The 18,121-nt window shown below is 33.9% G+C and overlaps 4 protein-coding genes across 4 annotated transcripts; 2 read left to right on the top strand and 2 right to left on the bottom strand.

Moving 5' to 3' along the window:
- Positions 1-1,494: 1,494 nt before the first annotated feature.
- On the top strand, positions 1,495-3,467 carry Tsp_10556 (conserved hypothetical protein). Its single transcript, XM_003372261.1, has 8 exons — positions 1,495-1,644; positions 1,745-2,005; positions 2,068-2,271; positions 2,341-2,479; positions 2,564-2,769; positions 2,862-2,964; positions 3,018-3,172; positions 3,264-3,467. The coding sequence occupies exons 1-8, from the start codon at positions 1,495-1,497 to the stop codon at positions 3,465-3,467; spliced, it is 1,422 nt and encodes a 473-aa protein (XP_003372309.1).
- Positions 3,468-5,029: 1,562 nt separating this feature from the next.
- Tsp_10557 (hypothetical protein) lies at positions 5,030-7,001 on the top strand. Its single transcript, XM_003372260.1, has 4 exons — positions 5,030-5,194; positions 5,424-5,492; positions 5,629-6,419; positions 6,659-7,001. Exons 1-4 carry the CDS (start codon positions 5,030-5,032, stop codon positions 6,999-7,001), a joined length of 1,368 nt encoding a protein of 455 aa, XP_003372308.1.
- A 976-nt stretch (positions 7,002-7,977) lies between these two features.
- Tsp_10558 (hypothetical protein) lies at positions 7,978-9,629 on the bottom strand. Its single transcript, XM_003372259.1, has 2 exons — positions 9,551-9,629; positions 7,978-8,771 (listed from the first exon to the last, which is right to left on the bottom strand). The coding sequence occupies exons 1-2, from the start codon at positions 9,627-9,629 to the stop codon at positions 7,978-7,980; spliced, it is 873 nt and encodes a 290-aa protein (XP_003372307.1).
- Positions 9,630-17,048: 7,419 nt separating this feature from the next.
- Tsp_10559 (conserved hypothetical protein) lies at positions 17,049-17,831 on the bottom strand. The gene is made up of 2 exons (XM_003372258.1): positions 17,588-17,831; positions 17,049-17,188 (listed from the first exon to the last, which is right to left on the bottom strand). Exons 1-2 carry the CDS (start codon positions 17,829-17,831, stop codon positions 17,049-17,051), a joined length of 384 nt encoding a protein of 127 aa, XP_003372306.1.
- Positions 17,832-18,121: the final 290 nt, after the last annotated feature.

Raw genomic sequence — 18,121 nt, 5'->3', positions numbered from 1 at the left:
AAGTAGTTTTTTGAAATTAAACGAAGACAGTGAAACTGACAAGTCATTGCTGAAATTCACGTCGTCTCATGTTCTTTCTTTATCTGTAATTTTGTTTCATTTTTTCGTTTTATTTTTTGATTTTTGCTTAAATTTTGGCGCGTTTTTTTTTTGATATTTTAGACCGCGTCTAGTTTGGACCAAGAGTTGGCAAATAGTTTGTCCGCATTTGATGTTTCGTTTCCGAAAAAACGAAGACCCGATATTACGTTTGTCGAAGATGGTTTGAGCGGTAATGAAAGCAATAATTTTCTTAGCAAATTACAAATCAGCTAGTTTTTCAACATTTCGTTTTGTCGTGTGATTATTTAGAACTCGAATCCATTTATCCAAGTTTTTTGAACGCATATCGATGTAACCTCGAAAAGCGAGATATTTCAGAATTGATGAGTCAGTATGAAAATGTAAACAATTGAATACATGGCATTCGTTAAAATTATGTTATTCTGTGATAATTGTTATTTTATATTGTTTTAGTTGTGCGACAGCAGATTGAAGCATTTGTTAAATTTGCAAACGTCGATGGATTCTGTCGAATTCAGGTAACAGTTGGATTTATTTTCTATTAACCGTATGTATGTGTTTCGGTTTAACGGATTAATTTCAGTTCTTCAACAGTGGCTAGTCTGATAAAGCTGTTCAAAGCGGAAAAGAGCGTTTGGCGACTTTTACGTATTTTTACCAAAGATCGATTTTCAAACGACGACGGCAGTTTTGAAGATGGAAGAGATGTTTCAGAAATAGTATTTATTTTCAAAATTGTGATAATGAATGAAATTGAAAAATAATATTTTTTAGATCACTGTCAATTCTAATGATGCTGATAAATGGAACTTTTTGTTGAAAAATGATAAAACGTTTCGCGAGATGAGAGTATGGATTAAAATATTTTTTTTTTCTTTTTTCAATTCGAGTTGATTTACAGCTCATCATGGAATGTTGTGAACAGAATGCTGCCACGTGGCTCGAAGAATGCAGTCTACCTGAAAATTTGCATTCACAAACGCTTTGGTTGGTTTGAAAATTAAATTTTGCATTTTATTGAATTATTGTTTTTGCTTGCTCGTTCACAGGTCGGCAACGTTGAGTTCTTTGTGCGACATCACTGGCGGCAGGTCGAAGCGTTCTACTGTAACTGAAATGGATCCAGATGCGCCTTTTCGACAAAATCGACCGTTGCATCCGGAAGATGAAGTAACAGTTTTTTTTTGATACTTTTTTCCACTGTGATATGCGATCAATTGGACAAAAATGAATTACAAGTGAACAAGTGTTTCTTCTTTTTTTCTTTTTCAGAATGAACAAGAACGTTTTTATTTGTGGATTTTTCGATACATTCGTGCCGGTTGTATAAACAGCGTAATTTTTGCGTTGATTTTATTTCCATCAAATAATACAGCAAATAGCAAATTTACATTCGTCATACAGGCAGTCGATTTGTGTTCGGAATATGGAATGCATTGGTTGGCGGTAAGTTTGCTCGGAGCCGTGCCGGATTCGGGCAATCATTATGTGCAGTCGAATGGCAAGGCACGTGTACCGTTGCTTCGACGTACCGGCAATCGTAAACTGTGGAAACGAACCTGCTGGTCTTTGGTTGTCGAGGTGAGAAGAAGAAAAACGAAACATCACACCAGTCGATTGTTTGGGGGAAGGGAAGGGATTATTAGAATGGAATTGGATTTGGTAATTTGCATTTTTTTAGCGTTCTTTGCCGCCAATGGAACGGGCCGTATACGGTGCCGTGTCGGGACATTTGTCTTCGACATTGCACGGCTGTCGCACGTGGGAAGATTATCTGTGGGCGTGCGCGTCGAGTCGTAGCGAAGATCGTTTCGCCAAATTAACCGACTGGTTGGACGATGGCAACGTGGTCACGTCGGCTGATTTGCATAATCAAAGCAGACAAATTGAAATTGAATTGTTTCGTGAAATGTTCAACGACGTCAATTCAATTGCGAATCAAGTGTGGAAAATGATAGAATTTTTTGTTTTTTTTTTAAATTAATTAATAATTAATATTTTTAGAGACAAGAAACGGATGATGAATTTCGAGCGTCGTTTTCGTCTATTATTTGTCGTTTCATTTTGCAAGAATATGAAAATATGGTTGAACAGGGTTCGTTGGCAATTGAACTGATCAGTGCGGATGTGACGGTGAAAGATCAATTTTGCCGCTTTTTCTGCCACGTTGTTTTGACACTGCTTCAGTTGAAATTGATCGAAAACGAGGTGAATTTTTTGTTAATGCTTTTTTCTTTTTTTCCATCTATTGTTTTTTTTTCTCTCCCTCCTTTTCAGTTCGAACCATTTCGAATTATTGTGGAGCATTATTTGGCGGTGTTGTCGAAAAATAGGCGCCATTTGCTTTTGCAACCGTTTTACATTGGTCAATTGTCTTCGTCGAAGAAAAGTGAAATTTATGCGAAAATTTTACAAGGTATATGTTTTGTTTTGTTTTTTTCGGGTCGATTTGTGGTGGTGATAATCTTTTGTTTTTTTTTGTTTTTTTTTTGCATTTCAGATGTTACGGAACCGGAAGAACGTTACGCCTGCTTGAATTATGGCGAAACCGCCGGCATAGACATGTCGGAAACGTTGAGCCTTCTTTTGCATGGAACAATTGCCCAAAAAGCACCAACATCGCCGGCGACGCTGGTTTCCGTGCCGCAACGATTGGCGAAAGGCCAACTCTATCCGGACGATTCTAGCTATTGGATTGTTTCACAGGTTTTAATACATTTGTGATATTTTGCATTTTTTGCAATTTTATTTTTATGAAAAGAAAAAAAACATTAACAAAAAAAATCTAATTTATTAAGGAAGACTGTTCAATAATGGACACGTTGAAATGGTTTCTGATCGACGAAAATTACGCTGCTGCTGCTGTAATCCATGTTCTATACGTTGTTCGACATTTTATATGTAAATTATTTTTATTTGTTTGTTTATTTGTTTTGTTGATTCGAATTTTTCAGTGCAAGAAAAATTTGCATCCGCCAAAACAGCGTTGTCTTTGCTGACTGCAGAAGTGATCGAAAGGGCTAAAGTGCAAATTTGTTTGGAAGATATTCCACTGGTTCAACAGCACATGGAAGCGGTGAATGAAATAGAAGATTGGCACGAATATTTTGTGAGTGAAATTTTTTGTGTTGTGCTACTAATAAAATAATTGAACAACCGAGGTGAAGGTAAATTTGAATTTTTTTTTTTTTAATTCACAGATGGCTCACGGACAGTTTGAAAAGTGGTCCGAGTATTATCATAAGATTAAACCGCCGACGGCGGAAATGTCAGAAACAATTGAAAATAAATCTTCTTATCCGGAAGAATTTCAATTTGTCGAACGAAGGAAAAAGCAAAAATGGAGAAAAAACATTACAGATTGGAAGACGAGCTTGCAGCCGCACAGTGATGTTTGTGGATAAAATTTCAAATTGAAAAAAAAAATTTTTTTTTTTTCAAATGTTGATTTGTTTAAGATGGCTGCGTACAGTATGAAGAAAGTTTTGAATCGTCGAATGCATGGCAAAGATTGGCTAGTTTGTCAGTATCGCAAAGAAGATCCGGAAGTGTATCGTCAAATAAAGGCGGTGCGAAATATTTGCATTCCGCGCATATGTTACATGTTGTTGTACATTTTACGGGCTAGTGAAAATCACAAAAATGTTCTCAGTTTGACTACGGTCATTGCCGACAACGCGGATGCATTATGCGAGGTTGTTGTTGTTGTTGTTGTAGATTGTGAAATTTTCATTTTTTTTTTCCTATAATTTATTATTTTTTTCAGGCTTTTGACCGTTCGTTGCTTCGACATTTATTGAACGAATTGACAGAAAGTTGTTTGGAAAATTTAGTTGATGGTTTCGACGCTTTTGGTTATTCAATTCGAAAAAATGATGAATAAATTCCACCATTTGAAATTTGATGGAAAAATGTAGATTTGGAATAAAAGTACTGTAGTTGAGAAGTTGTTTTTCGTTTTATCGAACTGTTATAATATACATGTATATATATATGTTTTTTATTTTTCTGAAATATAATCGATTTGTAATTGTTGCATTTTGACTATTCAGAAATGCATGGCAAAAAAATTTTTTTTTTTTTGATCGACATTTTCCAAAGTTCATTTCAAACTGGTTTTCGTACGTAACATTCGGACAAAATTGTTGTACGGAATCAAATGACTCGCCGCAGACTGTTGTCAATCGATCGTCGTTGGCGAAATATTCGAAAGTCGATTTTGCATCTTTAACCGAAGAAGAAAAAGTGCGAATTCGAGAACTGAACGAAGGTGATCCGACCTATTGGCAACATTGGCGACTGATGAAACTGTACAATATAAGTCGTCGAACGCTTCTCAGAGTATTGCGGCCGGTCGAATCGAATCGAATTCAAATTATTAAATCTGTCGATAAAATCAACGACTTGCAGACCACTTGGCCAGTGGAAATTGCCGATAAAGATGGACCATTTATGACAATTTACAAAGAGCATAAAAATTTTGTCCACAAATTGAAATCCGATTGAATATTAGTGGAAAAAAATTATGCAAAATGAAAGAAAAGTAAAATAAGAAAATTTTTTTTTCCTCGACAAAAATAGAGGATTGTTTACTTTTCCGAAAACTTGTTTTTCGATCCTTTGTACACTGGTGTGTAATCGAATGTGAACATTATTCGAACATTTACAAACAAATGAACGAACGTTAAATGAAACAATGTTCAATTGTACAATGAATCTGTCTGCGTGTGTGTGTGTGTGTAAAGTTCACGAGAAATATTAATATAGTAATTTTAATATTAGAACATATTTTTATTCAATTTATAAATAAAAATTATTTTTTTAAAAAATAATATAATTTCTGAATCAATAAAAAACCAATTATCGACAGTTTTCAAAAATACCGTATGTAGGTGAATATTTATTTACTTGATTTTTACATTGACCCATTGTATTACAGTAATCAATTTTAATTTGAAAAAAAAATATGTTCAAAGTTGATAATATTTTGAGTGGAATTTTGAATTGTTACGTGGAGAAAAAAAGTATAAGCAAAATGGAATGTATGCGACAGTTGAACAAACTTACCGAAGACTGTGTCGACGAGAATATCAAATTGAAATGTTCAGATCTTTTGGAAGATTCCAATACAGTGAGTTGGTGAAATTTGCATGATGATGCGGTTGATTAATTTTGAAAAAAATAATTTTTTTTCTTTTTTCAGTTGTCACTTTTGGAACATTTGCATCCGCATCTGTTGCATCAGATTTGTATTCTATTTGCCGTTGTCTGCCCAGTTGTTGATTGTCGGGTAAGATTCGATTGTTTGAAATATATTTGCACTTTGTTTATCGAATTTCAACATTATTTCAAAAAAGCAGCTTATTGATGTTCTGGGATGGGATTGGTTAAGGGAAGTGATTTGCAATTGTAATGTTTCTTCATTGTTGGTTGGTTTGATTTCTTTTTCCAATTTTTAACACAGCACACAATAGTAGGATATTTCGATGTAATTTGAAATCACCGAGGTGAAAAATTTATTCCATTGAATAAATTGGTCGGTTTTTTTTTTGTTTTCCTGTTCAGCTCGAAGAATTGTATCGGTCGTCAGTTGGGGATCCGTGTTTATTGTTTGGAATAATTTGTCGTAAAATTTCCATTTTACACCGGTCGTCCGCTTTGAATGTACATTTTCGAGTGGAACGTCACCCCGGGACGGTGGTTTTGGCCCATTTGAGACGGTCGATGTTCGCCATGACCGGCATGTTGGTCGACAATGCTGAGGGAAATACTTTCGACCACAACCGCAACAGCGATGCCCAAATTCGATGCTTACAAACGTTGGCTGTTCTATTTGAAATGGAAAACGATTTCAACGTGGTTCCACTGGACGAGTGGAGTCGATTTGGTTGTTCGAATTTGGTGTATTTTTTCAAACAAAATGACGATTTGATTGTTAATTTGGCTTTGGAAAATTTATTCGCCATCTTGTCGAAAATTCTAGTCGATTGGTGTTCTACCAAGAGGTCGAACGTGACGGTGGATTTCGACCACGAATTACTGTTGAACGAACTACGAACGGCCGCGGTCGGTCGTCTTCAGTCGACTGGGACATGTGGGCGTGGCCGATGGTTCGGCGGAATTGTGGCCGAAAATTATTTCGACACTGACACGACTACGATGCGACTTTTTATTCTCTGTTCAATGATGACGACGACAATTGTGGGAAAATCGAAGCCGTCGGATCATTGTTGTTCTTTGGATTGGATCGGCGATTTGGTTGTCGAGATTTCAAAAAATAGATCAATTGTTGGTATGTTTGCCGAAAATGACGACCAACTGGCTCTGCTTCTTCTCTGTTGTTGTTTGTTATTCAGGTATTTAATCTGTTGTTTTTTGGCTTTTCACTGATCCGACGCTGGTTTAGCTTGAATTGTACAATTGAATGCTTGTTCCCTTGTTCGTTGTGGTTCGAATTTTTCCAGTCGATGAACTGGAACGCCAGCGCTATTTTATCTTTGATTCTCGAAACCAACGTCTCATTTTTGGTCTCATTTGTGACATTTTTGAAATTGTTCAATCATCAGTGGAACAAGTTGAATTCGGTCTGTTTCAGTTTTATTCGAATTGAACGATCGGATATTGACGACAAGAGGAACAGTACAACATCCTTCGTTGAAGATTCGTCAATTGCCGTTACGATTGAAGAAATGAAACAGGGGCGTTGTCATCAAAGTCGACAATACAAAATCCAACCTCTACCCTGTACAACCGTTGCCCAAGCTGCTAGAACGTCGTCGACCGTAGTCCGTGGAACTTGTTCGACGTTCTATTCGAAATTTGTTCCCATGCTCCAGGCGATGAAGCAGCAACTTGCCACTGGACAATACTGGACATCTTACAAATCTTGCACATTGCTGATTGATCAAATTTTGGCCAAATTGTCGTCCCATTCGTAATTTTGCCATTTTTTTCCCCATTATCCTTTTATCCACGTTTACCGTTCGACTTTTCCACATCGAACATTGACCATTATTGCGTTCGAACGGAAAAATCCATTCGCAACATTGCCATTCATCAGCTCATCAATTATATATTGTAAATTGAACTAATTGCAATTGACAAAATGGAAAATGCGTTCACTTCAATCGAAGCTATCGTCGAATTTTCGTTCATTCATCTTTAATTTTTTTCTTGATATAACTTTGTACATTTTATCAACGTCGTTCAACTGTGAAAATCCACCTTCTTCCCCCCTGAAAATAAATTGTATTTTTTTATCCAATGGAAATTAAGTGAACAACAACACCATAAAGCATGGTGTATATTTTCGAATTCAATCATAAATGATTCGATACTATTTATGGAAGTGGTACTTTTATTAAAACGCTAAATGCCAAATGTTAAATGAAGTTCAACATTGCCGACCAATTTATTCTATTTAATTGGGAACAACTTTTGCATTGCGGTGTTTGTTGAACACACAAATGTGTAATTGACAAGTGAATTTAATTGAAATGTTTAACGACCACTGGTGGCAGTAATTTTATGAAAAATTTTGTCAACGTCGCTGAAATCGATTTTGGACGGACAATTTTCTTCGAATACTATTTTTGGACGGCCGAGCGTCGAGCCCCTGTGCTCGTTCATTGTAGCGGCATAATTAATTAGCGTTGCTGAAGTGACGCGATTCAAAAATGGGATTATCAAATTTCAACTTTATCACTGCTGCGACCAACGGCCGGCTTGAACAAAACAAGCAACTAGCCTTCTTTAATTACCGATTGTGCAGTTTACTTTTTTTATCAGGCGAAGCGTTTGAAATTGGAATAATAAATATATCCAACCCGTAATGTAGAAATGAAATCAAGGCCAAACAGTGGTTGGTATAGGGGAAAAATAGAGGATTGGAGAAACAAACCGACCTTAGTCCGACTATTGCACTTGTTGCGTTGTTGTCGAAGAGACCTGAGAGGCGGTGTTGGTTTTAAATTTTCCAAAAATTCTCGCCGCTTCGAGACGTAATTCCGGCTGAACAGCGATCAACACTACCGGATAAATGGACATTCCAATTCCACGTGGCCATATTGTGACGCTGATCAACGGTTTCCACAGACTTTCACTCCAAGTGGATAAAGCGAGCAAAAAAAACGGCACCACTTGGAGCAAGAATGTCGACAACAACAACGACGACAATCTTTTGGTCACTACGACCTGACGACGTAGTTGTATATCGGCCACGGCACCGATGGAATTTCGTGTTTTCCTCTTTATCAGAGCAAAAGTGACCATGTACAACAGTACAGTTGCCAGTCCAATACAGGCATTCAAAGTGTAATGGATATCGTAGAAAAGTCTGCCCAGAACTTCGTTACCAAAGCAGGACGACCGGACGTACTGGTCACCTTCGACTTTGACAACGTAAAACGAAATGGCCACTGTGAACACGGCCAACGACAATATTGTACCAGTACCGACTTTTCTCGTCACAGAGCTGGTCGCTTGGATCGACTGGTACGGCTTGTAAATGGACAAAAATCGTTCTGAGCAGAGGAAAAATATGCTCACCGTTCCTACGGTTTCGCCGACGAAAAATGGCATCAAATTCACCCCTTGCAAGAGGCACTGGAATCGAGTCATCAGTCTCGCTTCGGAATGGATTGCAATCAGACGACGGAAAAAGCCCACAAGATCCGCGAGGCCGTTCACCACACTGCCCCATGCAAATCCTGGAAAAAAAATAAAATCAAAACGAGTTATTTCATAGGGGAGGGGGGGGAGGGGAGTATTTTACCAGTAGAACTTTTCCTAATAGACTTCCTAATAATAACAGGTTGAAATTATTCGTTCATTTTTATTTGTTCATAACGTGATCAATATTGTCACGATAAATTTATTATCTGCGATTTATTGTTTGCACAAAAAATGACCATTTCTCATTAACAGTAGTAATGATTTACAGAAAATTCAATTTTTGCCATCCCATATCTCTCTCTCTCTCTCTCTCTCTTTCTCTGTCGATAATTAAAGTTCATTAAGTTTTAATTATTCCTCAGTTATGCCTTCTGGCTGTTGAGCTTGAATGCATTTCACACGACAAGTTGAATACAGCTACTTTTATAAAGTCGTTGAATAGAGGTGGTGATGTTTGTGACTACTAGCTGCGGATGATCAACTATGCGCTTCAACTTGGACATAATTCACATATCCTAGAGTATTCTACTGTACACACGTGCATGTAAACTGTAAAATAAATTATCATTCAAATAGACGGAAATTGTTCCCTGTTAGCCGAGTAGAGTTTGTTAATAGAAAAAAAAAGTAAATAAATAAATAGAAGCATATGTGCAATTATTTACAATAATTTATTAATAATGTCGAGATGGCATTAATTTCTAAATTCGAATAGCGAAATAAAAAGCAGATAATAGATGTTCATTCGTTGCAAAACAAAAGGCGAACTGTTTCATCAGCGTATCATTCTTCTACAACAATACTACTAGCTAACCGATATTGATTATGTACAAAAAACATGAAGGGCAGGTTGTGTTGTTATGATTTTTTAAATAGTACTGATTAATATGCATTTTGGGAGAATTTATTTCAAAATTAATACAATTCACGACATTTCTATTTGTTAATCCATTTTTATTAAATCATCACGTACTAATCCAGTTCATTGAGAAATATCAAAAGAGTAGTAGTAACACGCGGGAGTATTTGTTGGTTGTGTTTAAATGAAATTTTTAACGATTTTATCTATTCTGACTAATCCATTACATTATACTATTGAAAAGTGAAGCCTTTAATTATATTTGACAAATTATGCAATAAATAATTTTAGTTTTGTAATGGATTCATTTTTCTAACAATGACGATCCCATAAGAAGAACTTATGCATTTCAAATGTGCACTATAAATATAAATTAATAAGACAAACTTTTGAAAGAATCGTGCATTTACTTACTGACATTCTATGCATTTAAATGAATACTTACTTAAAATTTCACTAATAATAAAATAAAAACAAACAATAAGAGAGCAAGAAGTTCATCCCATTGTTAACTTATTAATATTGCCAGTTTTCTCCAACTGTGATAATTGATCAAGAAGGTTTTTGAATTTTTTCAAAATATATTTCGAGCTTTTTTTGTTAAAATTATTTCTTTTGATTATAAATTATTTGAAAAAATTTGCCAACATTTTTAGAAAATTGATATTTTATTATTGTTTTATTATTATTATTATTATTAATTTCAATTCAAAAATTAAATTGAATTTGAAAAAAATAAATTTACAAATCAATTAATTTTTCACCGTGAATTTCATCACTTGATGTTCGATGAAAAACCTATTAGAATAAATTAAAGAAAAACAACTATAACGAAATTAAACTTTGTCATTAAATTCAGTTTAGTATATAATAAAATGTATAATCCATTCTATTCTATTCTATTGTATTTTGATTATAAAGTAGAAGGAAAAACCTTACAAATGAATGAGGTGCAGCAATTTTTATTACTTCTATTACTGAACATTGCTTTTGTGCAGGTAATATCAGTCTGTTTATTGTATATTAAAAAATTGTATTATCTGAGATGGGAACATTAATTATACCAGGAGACAATTATTCTATAAATTTCAGCTGTACAGTTGAACTTTAGAATATTTTATTGATAATTTCATAATTCAATTTTGATTATACGTTTATAAAGCGTCAAATTTTTTCATCTTATTCAATAAGCATGAAACAGTTATTCAAAATAAAGCACATATGAATGAATCTATGTTTTATTCTATTTATCTAGTTTGCGTTTCAAAATAGAATATGTTTCATAATTAAACGTTCATTTTTTAAATGCTGCGTGCGTCAAAGCTTTCAAATTGTATCATGTTATTTTATGCTAATTAACTTTTAAAGTACTGAATTTCCCGCTTTAGGCATTATTCATTAATTGATTAATTAATTAATTGTCGAAAATCCAAAAGAGATGTTCTATTTTATTATTGCTGTTTGTGATTGTTGTTCATGTGGAAATGTGAATTTTTGCAATTGCATTTTTCATTATTAGGTTGCAAAACAGCACTAGTTTGAAACAATTGAATTCAAGTTTTATTTTCACGAGTGAAAATTATTAGCTTCGTTTTTTCTACTACTTGTACAATTATCTGCATCTCTTCAGTATGGAGCAATATTTGAAATATGTATAAGCATTTCGGTACGGTTTAAATTTTTACAATAATGCGTGCAAATTAAGAAGCTGTTTGCAATTGTTAAATATTATACTTTAAAGAAAGCATGAAAATAATGTATGAATTTTTTAAGCATACGTGCAAAAATTTTAGATCAGATCAGAATAGTTTAAATTGTATTTTTGAAAAATGGTATTTCATGATTTGTAAAAATTGTAAATTCAACTTTACCTTGTAAGAAGAAGAAATTTTTTCTCTCTTTCAATCTGTAGAGAAGAAACAGAAATGTCGCATTAGTAAGGACAGCTACTAATCCAACAATAAACAATGAGACCATGCGGAATGATACCGTTTCTTTCTGTGTTGGGGCACTCATGACTGTCACGTTGTCCACTTCTAGAATTAGAATAGTAAAATTTTTCTACATCTATATCTATATCTATCTGCATATATATATGTATTACAATCTAGTTGTGGCCTGTGGCTTACCCATTTAAAATGTTTCACTTTATATATATATATATGTATATACTCAATTCACAATGTTTCAGTGCTAGTGCATGACTTCTCTCTTTCTCTCTCTCTCTCTCTCTGTCTTTCTCTGTGTGTGTGTGTATGTGTGTATGTGGAGAATGATTCGAAGCTAATTATAAATTTAGCACTTCATTTGCAAGATGATGCGAATGTGAAGAAAAGTTTTGCCTAAGTAGTTAATATATGGCCATCTTTTAATTCAGTAAGTTCCAAATTGTTAATTAGTTCTGTCTGCGGAAAGACCACTTAGCAGTCCTTGTGAACAGTAGTGCCTCTGATGTCGATCCATAAGTTATCCATTCCATCCTAACACAAATTCTTTGTTCAGCAAATAGGCCTAACCGTTTGCTATTGGCAAAATGAAGGCAATTGTGCTTGGCTATTTGCAATCACTCATCTATGTTATATGGCTTATTATTGATTAACAGTAGTTCCAGGTTCCGACGAGCTTCACTTTCATTAGAACAGCAAAATCAATATTTAAAAAAGACCAACTGTTTAAAACCGACTTTTAGCATTCGATTGATAATGCATGATTTATCTTCCCTAAAGCACTTTTTTGTCAGTGTTTTCTGAAACGACGTTTAGAAATAATTTCATGAAAATAGCAATGCTAGCGACAAAAATGGTCGGGCTCTACTAGAAGTGAAAGATATGTACAAACGATTGATTAACATGAATTAATTTTAATTCAATTTCATGCATCTCAGTGAATTCCACTTTTCCAAACTTACTTTTAATAATTTTGAACTGATAAATGTGCTGAAAAGTTTCCCATTTTTGTTGTTGTTGTTGTTTGAATGAATTTTTTTTTGAAATATAAAAACATCTTTTATCGAGTTATCAAATTATTCAACAGTTGGCTCAATGGTGCATCAAGAAATAATAAGCATCAGAAATTATCGTGTACAAAATTTCACCTTTTAATAAACCCGTATGCGAAATGTCAATTTCGATTATTAAATACAGTTTTTTATTTTTATTTTTATTTTTCAATCTTTCTCAATGGTAAAGGTGTAAAAAATCTCAGTGAATGTGCAACAACAGCTTTAACCCAAAAACTAAAGCCAGCCAAAAGACGCGCACGCTTATTTTTTTCTTCTATTCAACTGTTTAATAATGGAAACTTTTCGAGTATTTTGTGCTTTCAGAAATGTTCCAAAAAATCAAAAGCAGTCGTTTAATTTTTATATAGTAAATTAATAATAAAATACTGAGCAGTTGTTTTTTATATGATGTGAAATATTATGAAGAAATTTTATGTTTGCATGGGAAGATTTTTTCTCGTTTTCTGTCGTCGTTGAATTGATGTATTTTTTTGGTTGGCAAGCTGCAGAAAGAAGGTTGTAAAATTAAAAATATTTATACTGTGCAGATTGTATGCAATTTTTATTGTACAAATATCCACTTCAACATATTATTAGGATTGTTTTGAAATTATTTCAGTATGTTTATTTGAGACGCTTCACGTTAAAAAAAGCAATTGACAAGTTTCAAAAAGTTTTATTTCATTGTGACAATAGTTTAGGTGAGATTTCGACCATCCATTGTATAATAACACCGAAATAGCTGTCTTTTTTTTCTTTTTTTCTTTCTTTTCTATTAATCCAATTCAATCTGTTAATTGAATTTATTTATCGGTATTTATGAAATAAAATTACACTACAATCGGCTGAAAAGTGTAATGCACGGGGACTTTCAATTCTTGTTCTGTAATCTTTTTCACTTTGCATGTTGCAAAATATTATCGATCAACTTAATTGCTTAACTATGCCATACAATTATTATAAATGACAATGGACTGTAAAAGCCAAGTTGTCATTAAATTATATTAACTGACGTTAATTAATATTTATTTTGTTTGGAGCTGTTGAAATCTAGACTTTAGAATGGAAGATTCACCAAAAACCTATTGTGTGCTTTATCAATGAATTGATTCTATAGATTTCCACTTACGACCATTCAATTCTTATGAATTTTTTATGATTTACATTTGTAAACAGCAGGTCTTTTGCATTTCACATTTCGCAGATGATAATTGAATGCAATGTGAAAGCTGTTGAAACCATATTTTCTTCACACATTTCATTTCATTTCATTTCATATTGCTTTATATGATATATGGAATATGTGATAAAATTAACTTTACCATATGAAATCATTTGTATAAAAAGTAAATAAAATATCAGCATTAAGAAACGGATCATTCTCTTTTTTTTATCATGTTAAATGCCTTCCATTTTTACTTTCAAATAAGCTAAGCTGTACAAGGAAATATGTTAAATAAATGTATACCAAATGCAATGTAAACGATTTGAGGTGAATTTTTTTGATGAAACAACAACATTAGTATTGACGAAATGAAAATTGCTTCTGCTTGCTATGTAATAACGGAAAATTTGTTTTTTATTCTACAATATTTTCAAACATAACAACATATTTACAATGAATGAAATGTAAAAATTATCATCGAATAAGATTCACAATAGGTTACCATCCTATAGGTATATATGTAAATGTAGACCATTAATAAGTAAGCTATTATTGTGTTGACATTTTTACTCAGCCCAATATATGACCGCGGTAATATTACCTGAAAACATTGCATGAATGTGGCTAACATGAGCTGTTTGAAGTATTGCCGCTTGGTGTGAGGAGGATCATTGAAAACCTTTATTAACAATAACTGGAGATGCAGCCATAATAAAGATGTTGTTTACATGTAGAGAGCTGTTGAATTTATTCATCGTTCGAAACGACGATTGTTAAAATGATGTGTACGTTCAAGCAGATTTGCATCAAACTATATTCCAAAATGAACAGTCGAACTGTTTGTTATACTGTGCAAACACACGTATATTGAACGTGCAGCAACAGCTGTTGGTGAACGGTGAATTAATTCGTTAATGGATGTGCTGCTAGTGGTAGTGCACGTTGTTGTATTTATAATTGTACTTTCCAATGGTGCACGTTTTGATGAAGTAAGCGTTAATTTTTTCTACAATTTTACAATAATGAAATACTGAATACTGACTTGAATTGAATTATTGTTAAATGTATAAAATGTTAATTGTATAAAAAATATTGAAATATTGTAAAATGAAAAAGATGAATTTTTTCATAAATTATTATTGTTTACTGAATTAAGTCAGAAAATGAATACAGGAGGAGACAATTTTTGTGGTGCGAAAAGTTCAATTTACACTTGCTTATATCTCTTTTTCTTCTTATTCGGTCTGAAAGTAGAATGACGTAATTTTAGTGATTTCAAATGATCTCTTATTTGGAATTTAATACCCAAATGGCAAGTGCAAAGCGTCGCAAGAAATATAAATAAAACGTCGCCATAAAAGTTTTAATTGTCTGTGGAACAGTAGTAATTTAATCAAGTTGTGTTCAAAATTAAATTGAAAATAACATATCCCACTATAAATTTGGCATGTGTATTCGGTTGTCGTCCGCTTATAATAATAATAATAATGATTATTATTATAAATGAACAATTTGACGAATACCAGGTTTTCGTCTATTCGATATTGGATGTATTTGAATTAATTTTTTTTCACTTTTTAAATTTAAATTGGAAATGATAATTTTTAAGAAAATTTTGCCACCGTGAAAAATGAAATTGTTATTTTTTGACTTGAACTTTTCCAATATTGTACATGAATTGGTTTTCGACTTCAGATTCTGGTTGAATATTTGCAAAATTGTGAACAAGTGTTCTGTGAAGAATTTTATTTAGAAGTTGTTGAAATATGCGATAAAAAAATTTTGAAATGCGTAAACGAATGGAAGCAGTATTACAATTGTATGAAATCGTGCGTTCGGAATGAAATCGCTCAAGGTCCAAAGTACATCGATTTGGAAGAGGTGATGGAAAAAGTACGTTATTCAATCGAAGTAGAAACTATCGAAAAATAGAACTGCATGGACGACATCCGTCCGGCTGTCGTGGTCACAGTTCAGTGCCCGTTTTAGCAATTTATTAATAAAAAAAAATTCCAACAGGCAAAATTTTATTCGTTATTTTCCAATTCTGGAATCAAAATGAATATTTTTTTCTCTCTCTTCTTTCCTTTTATTGTAAGAGTGAATTTTTGATTTTCCAAATTTTCGTCGAAATTCTACAGATGAAGAAACGAACAAAATGGAAAACACTTTCCCTCCTCCTCCTATGACAAGCACATTTCACGTGTTTGTTTGTTTGTTTGTTTGTATGTATGTATGTTTTTCAAGTTATCAAAATCAGTGGCGTTAGGGTGGTGGAAAAGCGATTTGGCAATTGATTCACGCTCAATTGTGAAGAGAACATTGGCGCATATTTTCCCCCTTGTGTTGCTTGTTCGAGCTTGCAGAAATTGACATGAAGCGGACAGGCAGCCGAATTGTGGTGCATTGTTCAAATTTTGCACACGACAGTTGGATTTTTGAAAAAAAATTTTCCAAATTGTCAACCGACGGCAGCGTCTGAAAAATGAATATGTTCCCTGATCTGTTTGTTCGTGGCGTGTTTTTGGTTTTCGATTGTTGCCAGCGGCAAAAATGCCACATCTATCCCTCCCCTCTCATATCTGTCTCTCTTTATGAACAAGTGAACAAGGAACAACTGCAAAATTAGCCGCTGATTCCAAGTTTCATCAAAAATTGAACATCGAATCATTAAACAAATATTCTCCTCGTATGAATGACGTAGATTTGTCATTTTTAGAAATATTTCTATATGTTTGGTTTGGAACAAAAAAAAAAAAAAGAAAATTCACATTCAACGGCAATTTTCGCTTTGATTTTGATCGGAAAATTTAAAAATCTGATTTTTTTTTTCAACAAATTTTTCTCGTCGAAACAACCTGTTCTTATTATTTCATTTTTCATTTTTATTCTGCAGTTGTATAAAAAGCCAACAACAGCACGCACGCTTGATACGGCCAACTGATTATGTTATGTCTTGTGTTTCGTTGATGACCTATGCAGATGACTATGATTGATTAGATTAACTAGAAAGCTTAAGCATTTGCAGATTCCAAAAAACTGGCAGAGCAAAGCGAGCGATATCTGCAATTTGTGTTTCTGTTTGCTTGTCTTTCTTCCCCCTCTTTGTGTGTGTGTGTGTGTGTTGCTCATTCTCTCCCTCTCCCTCTTCCTCTCTCTCTCTCTTTCCATCTTTCCTCTCCATCTCTCTTTCTTTCTGCATTTGTTCAACGTCACAGCGACATCTTGAACACAGCACTTCAACACCGGCACTAAAGTGATAGATAGATTCAACAAACGGTCCATCTTCACAAGCGGGCTTCATCTCCGGCCGTCCATCCGTTCCATGCTGCTATCTTATCGGTGGTGAGTAACATTTCCATATTCATTGCACTTTTTGCACAAGCAACAGTAATAATTATGCAAAAATCTCTTCTACTCTTTTCATCTGTTGAAAGTTGTTAGTGAACAGAAATACAAATAAACAAAGAAGTAATGAGTTGAATTTGTACAGTTGATTTATTCATTATTTTCACAGTTAAGTATTTATCAAAGAACAAATAATATATATATATATATATAACACTGGAAAGTACCTGGAGTGTCAAGTGATTTTTTGCTGGTGGATTTGGAATTTATTTTAAAATTAAATCAATTTTACACCCACACACACACATATATATATATTTATTTATTTATATTTGTTTATTCATTCTGACGTGTATTATTTTGTACATTTATCGTGCATGTATAATTTAAATTCGGGTGACAATTTGAACATCGAAGAGAAATTTTTATTTGAAATGAAATGTTTGCTGTCGTATGAAAAATAAAAAAGAAGAAATACCAGCGAACCAATGCATCAAAGTGTGACGGTCCATTTGGCCATTGGGAGATAGATGCTTTTGAAGTGACGTTTGAAAGAAGAATTGTTTCGCCGACCTTGAGGCCAGTGCACATCTGCCGGCCTGATTGGACAAAACAAGCGTTTCGCTTTGGTTCTTGTTCGCCTTTGGCCGAGGTGAGAAAAAGCCGCTCGTTGCATGATGCATGCGGCCGAGTTGTGTTTCAATGAGGAGAAAAGCCGCCATACTGGTCAATTCTGATCCCATCTTGGCCGGTCGTCACGTGCAGGCAGGCAAGTGGGGGGGAGGGAATCGCTTTTGAATTATTGCGCAACGGATCATTAATTGGATTTGATTAGAACGATCATTTCTGTTTTCCGCTTCTCTCTCAATCTCTCCAAGCAAGCTTACCCAAGCTAGCCAGATCACTATGCAACCAACCAACCTGCTCAGCAACAGCATTTCACCTCTTTCACTTCTCTCTTCTATTTCTATCCTATTCCATTCTATTTGTCTGTCTGTCATCTTTGCATTCA

The sequence above is a fragment of the Trichinella spiralis genome (assembly GCF_000181795.1).
Source record: "Trichinella spiralis strain ISS 195 chromosome Unknown Scfld9, whole genome shotgun sequence".
Taxonomy (NCBI): Eukaryota; Metazoa; Nematoda; class Enoplea; order Trichinellida; family Trichinellidae; genus Trichinella; species Trichinella spiralis.
This window is presented reverse-complemented; position numbering and strand designations above follow the sequence as displayed.